This window comes from Typha latifolia, chromosome 5 (genome assembly GCF_019914945.1).
Source record: "Typha latifolia isolate L0001 chromosome 5, TyphaL0001v2, whole genome shotgun sequence".
NCBI lineage: Eukaryota > Viridiplantae > Streptophyta > Magnoliopsida > Poales > Typhaceae > Typha > Typha latifolia.
In genome coordinates, this window is record NC_133090.1 from 11,465,733 (window position 1) to 11,481,299 (window position 15,567).

The 15,567-nt window shown below is 33.2% G+C and overlaps 1 protein-coding gene across 2 annotated transcripts; it reads right to left on the reverse strand.

Annotated features, from left to right (window-relative positions):
- Positions 1–1,040: 1,040 nt before the first annotated feature.
- On the reverse strand, positions 1,041–12,067 carry LOC140788724 (uncharacterized). 2 transcript variants are annotated; one of them, XM_073138126.1, is made up of 10 exons: positions 11,869–12,067; positions 9,126–10,034; positions 7,686–7,815; positions 7,157–7,584; positions 6,970–7,050; positions 6,770–6,868; positions 6,214–6,375; positions 6,021–6,107; positions 5,775–5,846; positions 1,041–1,568 (listed from the first exon to the last, which is right to left on the reverse strand). In XM_073138126.1, the coding sequence occupies exons 2-10, from the start codon at positions 9,927–9,929 to the stop codon at positions 1,287–1,289; spliced, it is 2,145 nt and encodes a 714-aa protein (XP_072994227.1). In that variant the 5' UTR covers positions 9,930–10,034; positions 11,869–12,067; the 3' UTR covers positions 1,041–1,286. The 2 variants fall into 2 exon arrangements, with proteins under 2 accessions (XP_072994227.1, XP_072994228.1); XM_073138127.1 differs by having other exon boundaries at positions 11,815–11,952.
- Positions 12,068–15,567: the final 3,500 nt, after the last annotated feature.

The following is a 15,567-nucleotide window of genomic DNA, read 5'->3' on the forward strand; positions in this document are numbered from 1 at the left end:
TCAAATAAAAAATTATAGAAAATATATAGTATCGAGCTACAAAATTTTTAAAGACGGAGTGTCACAAAATTTAAAAATATAGTGTGATGTATAAATTTTCCTTCTCAAAAATAAATTACAATTTTTGCCCATTAACTATGTCATCTCCCTCAAAGAATAATAAAAACTATCTATCATCGATTCGAAAGTGCTATGGTTTAAATTTGTTGCAATTTATGTCTTAAAAGAATTATTGATATATCATAGTGGATTCATAGAAGATAATAGAGCCCTACCACCAATGTGATGCACAATGATGCTATTTCATGAGGTATTCAAAAGAAAATTAAACGGTAGCATTGCGTTTAGTTGTGGAATAACTTTTAATTATATTTATTTTTTTAATTTGTATAAAAAAAACTTTTAACCGATTTATGCTATTATAACGTTTGGTTGTAAACCAATACAATAATATAATATTATACATAATGTGACACAAAAGAACAATAAATTTATGAGATATTTTGATAAATAATTAAAATACGATATATGAGGAGATGAGAGAGAGGAAGAAAATAATTGAGATAATAATTAATTAAAATAATTCCCTTTTTAAAGATAAAATAGTAATTAAAATTTATTGGTAAATTAATATTGAGATAAAAAAATTATTTGATTACATCAACAGGCAATCTTAACTCTTGGAAGGGATATAACAAGCTTATAACAAACTTATTCTCTCTTGTCTTTTTATTTTTATTTTTTAATTTTCTAAAATTAGAAAACATCTCTCTTTGTCTCTGTCGTTACTTCCAGCCCCCTCGTGGCGACAGGCTTGCAGAAGTTGCAACCCGCGCCCCCCAGTGCAATTAAATTAAACACCCAAAAAAGCATCTGTCGAGGAGAGCAGCTAAAGCCATACAGCAATTTTTTTTCTTGTTCAGAACAATTCCCGCAGAATTACTCATCATGAGGTTCCTGAATTTAGACACCACATAGTTACAAAACAACCTGAGTAGAGTTGAACATTCAACTGAAGCATATCCAAGTAGCTGGGAAAATGTTAAAATTTGTTGTTCTCCGGCAGCTATATAATATGGGGATCAATCTGTAATTATCTGACATATAACCTGAGGATAAATCTGTGACTAACTTGACTTGTATCACCAATAGTGCGAGAGGTTGAAACAAAAATTACTAAGAACTTAACCACTATCACTGCAAGATCAAGTCCTTACAAATTTTGCAACCTTACAATTTTCTCTTATTCAACTCCCATGTGCAAGTACACATCCTTCCTGCTCACATTACCATTGTTTCTTCCCTTTCTTCTTTTTCTTTGAACCGGCGCCACTCTTGGAGAGGCTGCCATTGCTGGGAGAAGGGCTCTCTGCTTCAAACATCCCTGATTGCATTGCGTTCTGCAACCACTCGAAGAATTCTTCCTCTGTCATTGCCTCATCGATGTTAGCATTCGGCATTCCACTGCCTCTCTGAGCTGAGCTGCTCCCCTTCGAATTGCTCTGTTTTGTTAGACTGGTGTTTACATGGAAGCTTGGCTTGTGTGTGTTAGCTGGGCATCTCATTCCCTGGAACAAAACGAAGGAAATAAGCAAGATATAATCTATTGGTCAGAGATGCTTCAAAATTTATGGTGACAGAAATTGTACATATCCATGTGTCATATATTATCTGATTCTTTCAGATTGATCATAGCAAGAGCAGTATGTCATAAACTCAGAGCACAAGAAACAAATATTAGTTTAGCTGTTAAAGATATTTCTCAAGAATCTGTCATAGTAATTTTGCAAGGTGAATTCTTTCGGATAAAAAGTTGCTAGAATCAATTATTGCATGCTATCATACTAATTGCTAATATTAGGGTTGTTAATCCTACATATTTTTCACTCTATTGTATTGTTTACATGCTTAATACAAAAAAATTAGGGGGGGTTTGGTATGATGTACTTAGACATTGCATATAATTTGAAAATCAGTTTTTGGTTAGATCCCATAACAGTCTTTAATTAATCTAGATCGATATGCAATAAGCATCTTGACATCCTAATGTGGACACCACTATTAGGAACAATAAACCTTCAAACATGTCTTCGAGTTGTACAGCATTATGATCCACAAATAATTGCTGGTATTATAGCCCTTATAAAACTTATCTTTCAACTTAAGGGGTATACGATGGTTCCACATTTCTCTTTTAACCATTCTGCTCTAATTATGCAAGCAACATGCTCATCAATCTCCGCTTGATGTTGAACTATGGGTCTAATTTCTAGAGTAACCAATATTCTCCTTTGTAGATACTTCTGGACCTTCTGGTCTATCAAAAATGATTCCTTCTCCATTTTGATGTCTCAATTTGCTAAAATTACTTTCCATATGCTTGATCTTAGACTTTATTGGTTTATCCTTAAACCCTTTAGATTCTAAACTTCTCCATACTTCTATAGTATTAATCTATAAGGTACCATCAGCAAATAACATACATGAATGCATATTTAATATCTTCAATTAGTTCATCTATAACTAACGCAAACAAGTAGAGACCTAATAGCGAATAATGGTGCAATCTTATAGTTATAGTAAAAGCACCCCTCTCAAATTACCTGAAATCAGTAGTAGCTCCATCATATATATCTTTGATAAAATCATATCTATTAGGCATTCCTTTCTTCTCTTGAATCCACCATATTAATCGCTTAAGAACCAAATAGTTGGGTTTTCTTTTTTCCAAAATCAATAAATACTGCATACAAATATTTTTTTCCTTATACTTCTCCATCAAAGGTCTGTGAGTCAATCCACTTGGCATAAACAAAGTGGTCTTTCAGATGCACACATTTTATGTCATATCTGTTATTCAATTATTCTGCTACAGTTGCATAACATACTCATAAGTTTGATTCCATGATAGTTTGTACAACACCTTTATATCCCATTCATTATAAAAATTGTAACCAAATAAATATAAAAGTATATAAAGTCTTTCATTTTCCTACCTTTTGATGGTGCAAAAAAATTCTAGGGGAAGGAGTAATACAATAAGACTTACCAACTCATAATGTAAACACCCCTAAGTTTTAAACTTCATCAACATCTTCCAATTTGTTCTTCAGACCTACCCATTCATGACTTACTAACCAATCCTCTAGGCCAGTCTACATCCTCTAAATGGCTCATTCTACCTATGAATCGTTATTGATTCATCAAAGGCAACAAATCTAGTTATAAACTTATAATTAGCTTCTTTCATAGCCTAGTGTCAAATAACCATGAATATTGGGTACCTCACAGAATAGTACTATAGTGTGCTACTGTGCTTTGAATTTGTTACGACTTGCAAGCAGGACAATTGAGCCTTCAAATCCTTACTGCGATGAAATGGAAAATTAAAAAGAAAATATTGTTTAATATCCTATGCACATCGAACCTAGGAAGCAGGGATACCGCAAAATAGGGAAAGTATCCGTATCCAATACGTTTTCGGAGTATCCTGAATTAAAATAATTAAATTTTATTTGGATACGAGGTGGATACAGCTGGATATGTTGGGGATAAATTTTGGGTTTATTTGGATAATCTGGCGCGTTTAATTTTATAAACCTGTTAAGCTATTAACTTACTCCCCCTTCTCCCCCTTTCTCTCTCAACGACCACGACGACACCGCTCCCCCTCTCTCGACGAACCAACCGACAACGACACCATTCTCTCAGCACTTGACAGCGACGATCTTCTCCTCTCTCTCTTACACCGGTATTTTCTTCTCCCTCTAATTCCCTCTTTTTTTCCTCAATTTATTCTCAGTTTCTTCTCTGAATTTTCTTCATCTGATTTCTTCCACTTTCCCCTTCTCAAATTCTGTTTTCAGTTTCCTTTCTTAGTTTTTTCTCTCTTATTCTCTGAATTTTTTTTTTCTGAAATTGTGCAGATTTTCTTCTCTGGATTTTTTTTTTCTGTCTCATTTACAGTTTAATTAATTATGATATTCTCTTATAAGTTATTCTTATTCAAGTTCCTTATAGAGGTACAGTTTTTTTAAGATAGACTTGCTTACTTATTATTACATGATTATTTTAAAAGTTATGGTTACAAAAATTTGCTTCCAGATCTGTTGTTTTTAGATTCCTAGCTTAGCTACTTATATTTAATTCGAATGATGTAGGTTCATCTTCTTAAATGTTAAATTGTTGTGAAATGTAGTATGATTCCTTTGTTTTATTTCAGAGAAGAAAAACCAATTATAAGTTAAATTAGAATATTGATGTATTATTTGTCTAATTGTCTTTGATACCTACTGCTCTCGTTTTTACTATTAAATGCTTATGTAGATTATAGATATATTAAAATATTGAATGCAATGTTATATATAGGTTGTCATTAGAATATAAATTTCTTTTTGCACATACATATGTATAAGTTGTCATTATAATATAATTTTTATATTATTTATTTATTATCGTATCCTAGCCGTATTATATCCTGTTTTTGAGAATTTGTCATATCCCTGTAATCGTATCATATCAAAATCTCTATCCCATATTCGTATTTGTGCTTCATAGCATCGAACTATTGTCCTATAACCATGGATCCCAAAATAAGTCGATCCCGAGTCGGATTGGTTGGAAAACCAATTTAGTGACTGGTTTTGGTTTGGTATCGACCGAAACTCGATCGAAATCAGCAATATTGGTTGAAACTAAATTTTTTTAAGATTCAAGTCTAATCTAAAATATATTTAACCTATGAGACATTAGTAATTAATATCATTAGTTGCCTTCTTTTCAAATTTTTAGTTTTTATCCTCTATCTCTCACATGCACTCTCCTCCCACTCTCACACTTCATTGAACTCATTCAGCAACCGGTCTTGTGAGCCCCTCTAGCTAGTCCATACTTTGGTAAACTCGGATGAGTTTTTTTTATTTATTTACAAGTATAAATTTGTCAAATTCAAGTCAATTGATTATAATTTTGAGTGGTTTTTTTTTTTAGTTTTTAGGCTTCATATGTGACTAATTTTTATCTTCTTATTTTTCTATTATTTTTAAAAAATTTTAAAAATTTTCTTGTATTTGAAATAATATCTAAAATTTTATGTAATTAAAAAGTAGCTTAATTCGATACTAGTGACTAATACGACTGATACAGCTAATACGGCCAATACGTATCGTTTTTTTAATAGTCGATCCCAATCCCAAAACCGAGTTTCGAAACCTTACCTATAACCTCAACTATGAGACCTCCATAGTCAATTAACTTGTCCGTTGTGCATATACTAAACCAGTTAGCTACTTAGTAACAAATCTTCATCCCAGCCAAATAAGCATGAATTGCATTAAGGTACTTCATTCTAGTTGTTAAGAGAGAATCTTCCAACTGTATTCAACTATTCATAGCTCAACTACACATCATGCTTGCTTGAAGTCTCAAATATACGATGCGTAAGACTGAAAAGATTGTACTATTGATGTAGATATGTCTTTTATCTACCTTTCTTACTAGTACAACATGCTTCTTTGTTCTTTCCCTCCATCTCCCTCTCCATCAGTCCATAGTTCTATTGAATATAAAGCATATGCTTAGATATGTATAATTTTCAAATCCATCCATAATCCATCACCCCTACTTGGAGAAAGCAGAACGTGTGGCTATCCTCCTATTGTTGTGACAAGATACATTAATACGACAACTGAAAAACATGCTTATTATGCAGTTATCAAAGACATAAGATCACAGTCCAAGCTTAAGAATTGTTATAAGTAAATTTGAGTATCTACCTGACATATGAACCATTCAGTGACATCATATATCCTGCTTCCTGCACAGACATATGCACATGGCAGATCCATCTGCACAAATAGCATCAGTAAAACATGTACAGGTTAACAGTAAAATACAATTTCTTATCAACAAAAACATCATACTCGGAATATCGTGACAGCAAGGCATAAGAGGTGATCAAAATGCACAATTGATTACATTACTGTAAAATCAAGGAATCTGGATGGCAAAAACACAAATACCTTCTGCAACAACCCAAACAAAAGGGGTTGGAAAGACTGTTCGACCCATCCATCACCATCTTTAGCTTGATGAAAATCTTTGCAATCCTGCAATCAGGAAAGTTCAACAGTTAGTGATGACCAAAGTTTGGTAATTTTGTTCCTGATATTGTGATAACACAACATATTGCCAAGAGAGAAGATTAAAAGTAACCTGACACCATCTAGCTCGGGATTTGGATCTCTCTGTGGAGGTCCAGAGATGGAAGTCGCTGCATCTCTTGCAGGCTATTCTTCTTGATTCTCCATGAGGACCCTCATCATCAACTTCAGATTGGCTGAATCCAGATCTAAAAATACCATGTCTTCCCTTCTTCTGCCAGATAAAAAAGAACTCATGAAGACTCACAATTTTGTTTCTAAACAAGCGATAAGGACAAGAAATCCTGACAAATGAGGACAGAGGGGTACTCTTTTAGCTAGCTGCTAACGACCACATTGATGCAGATAAGGGTGACAAGAACAAGAATTATTGTGTTGTTCTCTATTGCCACTATGATTGTGAACTAATAACTAAAATGGTAAGTGGAATACGACAGAATTCCTTGTCAAGAAACAAAGTTAGATCCTTGTTGTATTTTGAACATGCCATATGACATGGTGAATATTCAACACTTCATTGGCTTCAAATCAGATTCATGTGGAATCAAGTGTGATAAATTCAGTTAAAAAAGAAATGACGATTGACAAAAAAAATTAAGTATAGAGACCTTTTGTGGAGCACTCTGAAACCTCCGAAAGTAGTTTAATAGCTCTTCTCTCCTCAGTTCATCATCATATGTCTTTCGTTTCAAAGAATCTAGAAGGACCTGGATATTGAAATTCAAATCATAATAAGACATAATATACAAATATTTAATTTTTCATTTTATTAAAAGTAAGGAAAAAGCAAGGGTTCCTGAATGCCTACCTCATATGCATTTTGAAGCTTCTTAAATGCTTCAGCAGCTTTCTCATTGCCCATATTCTTATCAGGATGAACAAGCATTGCCTAACAAACAAGTTTCAACTATAATTACCTCATTAAAAAGGTATGATGATGTCAGTAGCATGCATAATTGTTTGGAAACAAAATGATAAAGATATTTGAATTATACCTTCTTTCTGTACTCCTTCTTAAGTAATGAAACATCTATGTTGTCATAACGACGCAAACCTAAAGCTGAATAGTGATCAGTACAATTTAGCAGTCGAACAACTTCATCTTCAGATGTCACTTCTTTCTCAGCTCCACTTGTTGAAGGATCACCACTGCTTCGATCAACTGAACTTCCATATCCAGACTGAAAGGCATCGCCTGCTGGTGAAAAATGAAAAGCTTCTCGCTCAGGATGCTCTGGAGGGTGATTAGATTTCTGCTCATTTATGTTTCTTAGGAAGTGTATTAGGACATCAGTGGAAATGAAAGACAAGTTGAGTCCCAAAACTATGCCAAGCCATCCTACATAGCCTTTTGCACAGTACACAGAATATATTGTGGTCACGAGAAGAGCAACTCGTTCATGGTTCAAGAAAAAGGAAGTGCCTGCATTTTAGAGAAAAACTTGTCATATTCCAAATTTTCAATTCTTAAGTTAGCAGGATATCAACCTTCGCAAAATCTACTTAAAGCTGTAAAATAAGAACCTCCTAGAAAGATGACAAGGCCTGTAATCCAAAAGCTTCCATACAGCCACAAAATTACAATTGCAGAAAAAGAAGTCACTATAATTGCAAGTCCAAGACCTACGAAAGCACCTGCAGAAGCTGCAATTACCTGATAATATGGAAAATTAGTCAGCAAGAAGTTCTTATTGCAAAGGTAGCAAAAGAAGAATTCAGCAAATGAAATATAGAAGGATTGAAAAAAAGATAAACATAATAACTCATGGCAAATTAAGTTTGAAAAGAGAAGTCCTGCGAGATGATATTTGTATGATGTTAGAAAAATTCATAAATAAATGATAAAAAAAAGTCAATAAATCTTGTAGAACAAATTGAAGCCATTAAAAATTCATAAGGAAATGTAGTACAACTGCAAAACAATACAAAAAAAAAATCTAAGGAAACAAAAATAATACAAGATTTGACCTTGATTAGTTATTTTGATATTTGGATCAGGTAATTTCTCACATTAAGATAAATCCAGCCACAAGGTATTACAAGACTGTTTTTAGTGTTTCATATGACAACCGACAATTAAGAGGAACATAAAAGTGATGGTTCTTAGTTCTTCCGCTATCATAGGATGAAACATAACCATGAATAATCCTTTGTAGATTAGGGCCTTATGGAAATGTATCCAGTTTTAATGGAAATAAATGAAGTTTAGATGGGTTAGTGTACTTCTCTTCTTTTCTACTAATAACTTCTACTATATTCTCTTTGCTTTAGAATATCTGCAAAGAGCACTGGCGCTAAAAAGAAAAGTATATATCATAGGTCTTTCACAGTTCTCATCTCATGAATCTATTTGTTTGTCTACATCATGTGGTAGAATATTTGATCAAAACTCAGATCTGAGAAACAATAGCTACAAGCCTACGATACATTCATTTTCAGGCTTCAGTAGTCTCCCACCAGAAGAACTGTATTAAAGTTTCCTCGTAACATTTAAGGTAATAATGAAAGGGCAAGTATGATTAATTTAAAATGACCTAAAAGATATGTTCTTTCAGACAGATGAGAGAACTGCTCAAGGTAAATAGTATAGCATTATATTGAAACAAAAGTACAGAAGATAAGTTTTAAAATATAAAAGAAAGAGAAGAAAGACAAAATATGACAAAATTGATCAGCCTTTTCAGAAAGGGAAACAAAGAGAGAATGGAACAATAGAAGAATTATAATTGAAAAGTCAATTTTTTGTTGATGTAAGCATTGTACATGGATACTAGGAAAATACAAGTGTCTCAATATATCCATATCAATATAAAGTTAAATGACAATTGCTGCTAAAATAAGAGAGACAAATATTATTTCAATGCATCGTTAAGCATCCATATCAAGATCCTCTTGAACATTCAGGGAAAATTAACATTATCAGCAATATGAAACAAACTAAAAGAAAAGCGTAGTTGAACAAACCATGAGAATGAGCATTTTTTTCAGTCCAATCATTCCCATGAATGATAGGATGCTGCACCAAAGTACCGTAAAAAAGGATGTTGTACCCAACCGCAGCAAAGAATCAAGACCTCTAATACTGCAGTCCAGCCAAAACATTGATAAAAGCAGCATCAATTTTCCAGTGCACAATATCCATGTCCAAAGAACAGGACAAGCATGCTCAAATTTGTTGCGGACATAAGCATGTCCCTTTTGTATAAAAACTGTGGAACTTGTGAGATACGATGTCAGTCGTTCGGCCCATCTATTAGCTTCTTTCACCACATATGGAAAGAAGGATCTTGAACACCAACCAGCCACTGCTTCTGAGGACCCAGTCTTGTCCATCAGATTTTCTGCTGGTGCAGCTTCTGATGTTTGACTTTCTGATATGTCTTGATTCTGATTGCAGGGAAAGAGTTTCTCAGCCTCTCCTGTTTTAGGAACATCTGATAACAAATCACTTTCTACAAAATCTCCTATTTTACATGAAATATCCACTGATTGTGAGGAATTTAAGCCTTTGTTGCCCAACTTCTCTTTGCAAGAAGAATTGCCAGATGGGTGCCTGTCTCTCAGACTGCTTCCTGTGGCATCATTTATGCTCTCTCCAGAGAGACTGTCTGACCTGTATTTATCATATGAATCTAAAGGTTCTCTATCGGTCACCTTTCTTTCACGTGCCTTTGCCTTTTCTTTATCTGCTTCTCTCGAAGGTGTACTTTTTTGATTTGGTATAGTGCGGTTAAGACCATTCCTATGTTGACCTCCTTTTCGAGCCATGATATTTATGTTCGTATATTTTGCTATGGTGGTACCTTAATTAATTTCTGACATACTGTAAAGGACAGCACATATGCTTTCATCATTCATGGATAAAATCAATACCTGTATATGCAGACAGCCAGACAGTTTTTATAAGAATGGATGCGTCAAAGAGGTAAGTCTAAACAACTAACCCATAATAGTACAAGAAAAGAAAATGAGATGTGGCTGTAAAGGATCTAGCTATAGGAAAAATAGATCCGTGAAACCTAAGGCATACCACAACTAGACTAAAATAGTCAAATACTATGGTAGTGAGTAGAAAAAAAAGAAAAGGTAATTGTATTTTACCAGCTCCATTGATGAAAGCTTACATTATACATATATGAGTTCACAAGATCATCAAAAGTTGCAGAATGCAATCAATCAATATTGGTAAGCAATGACACATCTACAAGAATAAGAAAACCCAAGTGGTAATTCCGAAGCACAAGATATCAAGGAAAAATCATTTTCAACATTGATGTTCTGAAACTTAACAAGCATTACTAGCCATTGCATCATTCCTATAACATCATTATGCCAGTTTAAGAGACCTGTAGTCTTAAGTCTTAACCCCAACTAGTAAACATAACCAAAAATTTTCTGCCACCTAATTGGAACCAAGGGTTTGTGTAGTAAAGACATGCATCATGTGAAGACACACATCATTGTAGCATAAAGCATGCCAGCAACACCTAGACCAATACCGTGTGCAGGTCGCAGGAGACCTCTATGACTTACTACTGCACAAGTACTATCTATCCGTAAAACCACTATCACTCCGTTTAAACAACACATGTACTATACAACCTATAGTTAATAATCTTGCTTTAATTTGAATTTTAAAAAGATTTTTTTTTCTAGAGAGAGAAATTCGGTCATTTGGACAGCCTATGGTGCTACCGAAAAAGGTGACAATCAGAAACTTTTCCATGTAAAATTTGGTGCATAAGGCGAGCTTGGAAAGTTGAAAAGAACTTAGTCTAGAAAAGGGACACCAGGTGGCCATCACTATAGTTCTAAGCCATTCTCTGGATCATAAATTTCATATCCATATAACATGAAAGACAATAAAGATTTCAGCAGATTCTTGGTCATAAAGCATTGGCTGGCATCTAATCCAAAATCAGGCATAAAATAAAATTGGTTGTTTATCATGCATTGTGCATGCATTTGTTCTGCATCACCATTTTAAACTCTATAATTTGTGTGCAATTAATTTTATGGTTCCCAATCACTATCAGGTAACTCAGGGTAAGAGTTCCTAAATGCTTAACCTATTGTTCCTCCAGGAAAACAGTGCAGAGAACAATTTTCTCGAACAAATTCTCTTAGCATAATCAATCATCAACCTGATACCACATGCGTTTCAAGTAAAATTCTTGCACATACCTCACAGCAATTAGGAAGTTTCCCACTTTTTTATCCAAACTATTTTATCCCACCAGTGTATTCGCAATATAAAACTTATTGCCCCCATGAATGTGGCTTCTAACAGTGGAAGAAAAAAGATGGAGTAACAAAATCCTCCAACATCTCAAGAATATGTGTACTTTCAAAGAAGAATCTGTATACCAAGTATTCCATTCCCCTATAGCAACAGCTTTGTCGACTCTGCGCGGATAGACCAAATACAAAACATGCAGCAAGATACAATCCAAAAGCATCAATCCACCCATTTCAATCCCCCTCAAGAATTAGAAAAACCCACAAAAGATCAAATCCCAAATCATAAAATCGACCAGATTTGAGTTCCGGCGGAGACCCAATTCACAAAAAGATGGGGAAAACAAACCCAGAAGCCAAAATGCCAAATTTAATCGGAAAAAACCGGTTTCAAGGTCAGATACGAGATACCCACATGCCCAAATCCGCCGAAACCGACAACAAGCGGCCAGGTGAGGGGGGAGGTTACCTTCGGAGAGTCGCTAATTGGAGATGAGAACAGGCGAAAGCCCACAGAAAGACAAGGATAGATGAGAATCTTGAGGCAGGAGACGGTTTGAGGCGTTCTTGCTTTTGTTGTTTCTCTATTCCTGTGTCTCAGTATCTATCAAATTCTCGTGTTGCTACAGTAATCAAAGACCGCAAATATCACCCCAAATCACCCAACTAGGTTCCCTTTGGCCACATTGTAACTCCCAAGAAGGTCCACACGAGTTGTTGTTCTAATATTTTTAACGTGCTGGATACTTTTCTTTATTTACGTATCATTGTTTCAAAATCATACTTATACTTTAGATATGACATAAATACTTGTTAGGCTTCTTGTCGAGTCTTATGGGTAATGGGTATCATACTAGTGTCATGGGAGACGGACGCCAAAGTCTTTAAATATCCCCTTGGCCTGTAAGCTCACTTTTGTCAAAATTAGAGACGTTGATTCATTTATCCATAACCACACCAGGTGAGCTAATTTCAGCAAAAGCCTTTGTTTTATTGGTATTCTTTACCTCAAGTCTCTACTAGTGATCCCGAGTTAGTCTGGAAAGCTTACATCTACCTACAAACAAGTCTCTATTAGTGACCCTGAGTCAGTCTAGAAAGTTCACATCTACCTTTATTTGTTTATAGATAATAGTTTGACTACTAGGGTTAGACTGAAATATATTATCGGGTAAACTCCATTTTCCATTCTCTACAAGTACACTCTTATTTCCTTCCTAGATTAACTACAAAAAAAAAAAAAAAACTAAAAATGTATATGACTTGGAATTCAAAAATAGATAATGACTCAACTATACATTATCTTTCCTTTTTCTCGTGCATTCTTTACCATTTGATTTGCATATTTGGTCAATCTAGTACTTAATATAGCATCAATATTACGATGTTTTCAAACATATGATGACATTTTCTTCTCATTTTCTCAACCAAATATTATGTAGGAAAACCTCTCATCAAATTATAACTTTCTACAACATTAGTTAAAAGTATGTCATATGTACACCTGGCGAAGTAATGATTAGTTAAAATTATGTCATATGGTCCTTGTTGTGAAAAAATAAACTCTTTCATTAGGTCTGCATATCAATTAAACTCTGAAAGAGTATATCACGAGCTATAGCCCAAAATTTATTGTATTATATAGAAATTCTCATAGCATTCGAAAGTTTCTTGATAGGTAAACAAAACAATATTCATGTATAGCTTCTTGAAAAATAGGTTACACCATATTTATCAAGTTCTTTTGTTTATCAAACATGATTGTGAACTCCCGAGTTAGTAAATAAAAAAGAAGTGTGTAATATACAACTTTTAAAAATCTTCATTTTCTCTCTTCGTGACGGCAAAGGTAATAAAGAGCTTGCCGTTGCAATTATAACACACCTAGATATTTTTCTTGTTAAGAAAGTGACCCTCAAACTCATTTCAAAGCACTAATGTTCATTAGAATTCTAAATGAAAATAAATTATATGATTCCTCAAAGTTTTCAAAAAAAAATTCAAATGCCTTTATCCAAGATTGATTTGCTTTATTGTACTTTACCTAGAATGTGCACATCACCAGAAAGATATAAGTATACATTATCAAATTAAACTATGTGCGTCGGTTTAAAAGTGTGCATCACTTACTATGATTTTTCATGCAGAAAGATGAAAATATGTCTTAATATTATGAAATGTTGTTACAATAAAATATGTGCATCATCTACCTCTCATATATATATGGATCACCAAAGAAAAAATTTAATGGTCCATTACCTCACAAGCGACTTAAAATTTTATTTTTATAAATATGCACAGCATAGGACATAAAAGGAGAGCATAGAGAAAACATGACATCCAAGTCTCTAATATTATCTTAAATATAATAAATATACTAATTGAATAGAGATAGCCTGCATCAAAAAATATACACGTATTTTGAATTACTCATATCTTGCTTCCTAGCAATTTGTGACACCTTACAATTTCCTCTATTATATATAGTTTTCCATCGTGAGATGATATATTTCTATTATAATGGATGGTAATATTCACCTTAGTTATTTATTGTGAAGGATTCCATGATAAGGGAGGAGAAAAAAGAGTTTAGAAGAGGTTAAATGTAATAGCATGTGTACACCCGCGCACTAACACGGCACGTGCGACTCACACGATAGGACGACCAGGCCCCACCACACAAATATACACATGTACTTACATAATTTATCTCAAAAATAATATATTAACATAAAATCTACAACAATCATAGTAACTATCACACATGCTACGATAAACAATAAAAAGACAACTAAATAACTTATATACGAGTAAAATACAATTCAACCTATACGATATTTCTTATTATAAAAACACAATCTAATATAGTGGAATACAAAATATATAACATGGGTGTCGCTTAATTTTTACATAAACTATCTTCTATATCCTCTTATGTCTAGCTTAACTCATCTTTAGGCTAAAATGCCTCTTCAAGATATCTCAATCACTATTAGAATTCACATATCTAGGGGGTTATGAAAAAAAAATAAAGTCATAAGCTAAATGTTTAGTGAATAAATCTTACTCCGAATCAGTGATACCAAATAGAGAGTAAATCATATACTGGATAAGCATCATGTCATGAATGAGTATGTAAATGTATATTAATAATATGTATATGAATAATAAGTCATATGTCATAAATAAGTATATGTGTATATTCTCAACAATATGTATATTTCTAGTGATACAATTATACTATAACTTTTTCAAATATATCAACATGATGTGTGCCCAAGTATGACCATGCTAAAACAATTTCAAATGTAACCATATATGATGCATAATGACTACTCAATAATCATATATGTCAAGATATGAAAGAATCAACGCCCACTCTGAATAATACTTGACCACTTTCACCACATCTAGTACTCAGATTCACAATTTTATTCGAATGCTCAATCATACTCCGTCAATTATATGAGTATATCAATCATCCATCTGGACTGATATACTAAATTAGTTGATAGAAAATATATAGGATACCTAATATCTCAATAATCATTATAATGTATAACTAATCCTTGTATAAAATGAGCAATATATACTATATAGCTAACAATCACATATAATGAGCAATGTATATCATATAACTAATTTTCACATATACCTTTCCCAAAACAACAAATAAAAATTTCTTTAGTAATTAAGTCACTAGAAAGAAAATTAGTTACATCAATTATGTTGAAATGAGAAATAAACAAATTATGTAACATCTCTATGATCTTCTCTTTTATTTTTAACCATCAGGATTTAGAAATTGTGTTTTAATATCCTTTCAATTTAAATAAAATATCAAGATAGTACATAGAGCGTTTTTTAGATTATATGTTTCATATATAACAAGGCACTAAAATACATCAAAAACAAATGGTCCCACATAAGTTTTGCATATTTAAAATGCATCCAAAATCTCTACCCCCTTTCACATTATTATTGTAATATTGGAAGTTCTCAATAACAATTATAGACCAATCAAGATAATGCAATGGAATAATTCTCTTTTCACATCGGTGGAGAGAAGCTCTGAGTTTATTTTTTGAGATAATTTTATTTTCATCTCTTGAACTATCCTCTTTTTTCACCAACAATCTTTGAATTTTTTTTACATAATGACTCCCTA

Excerpts from the sequence above, each read along its gene's own strand:
- LOC140788724 (XM_073138126.1), bottom strand. The coding sequence starts at position 9,929 with ATGGCTCGAAAAGGAGGTCAACATAGGAATGGTCTTAACCGCACTATA. Across the intron at positions 6,108-6,213 it reads CCCGAGCTAGATGGTGTCAG|GATTGCAAAGATTTTCATCA; the intron begins GTTACTTTTAAT and ends TCCTGATTGCAG. Across the intron at positions 5,847-6,020 it reads TGTTTGGGTTGTTGCAGAAG|ATGGATCTGCCATGTGCATA; the intron begins GTATTTGTGTTT and ends CTATTTGTGCAG.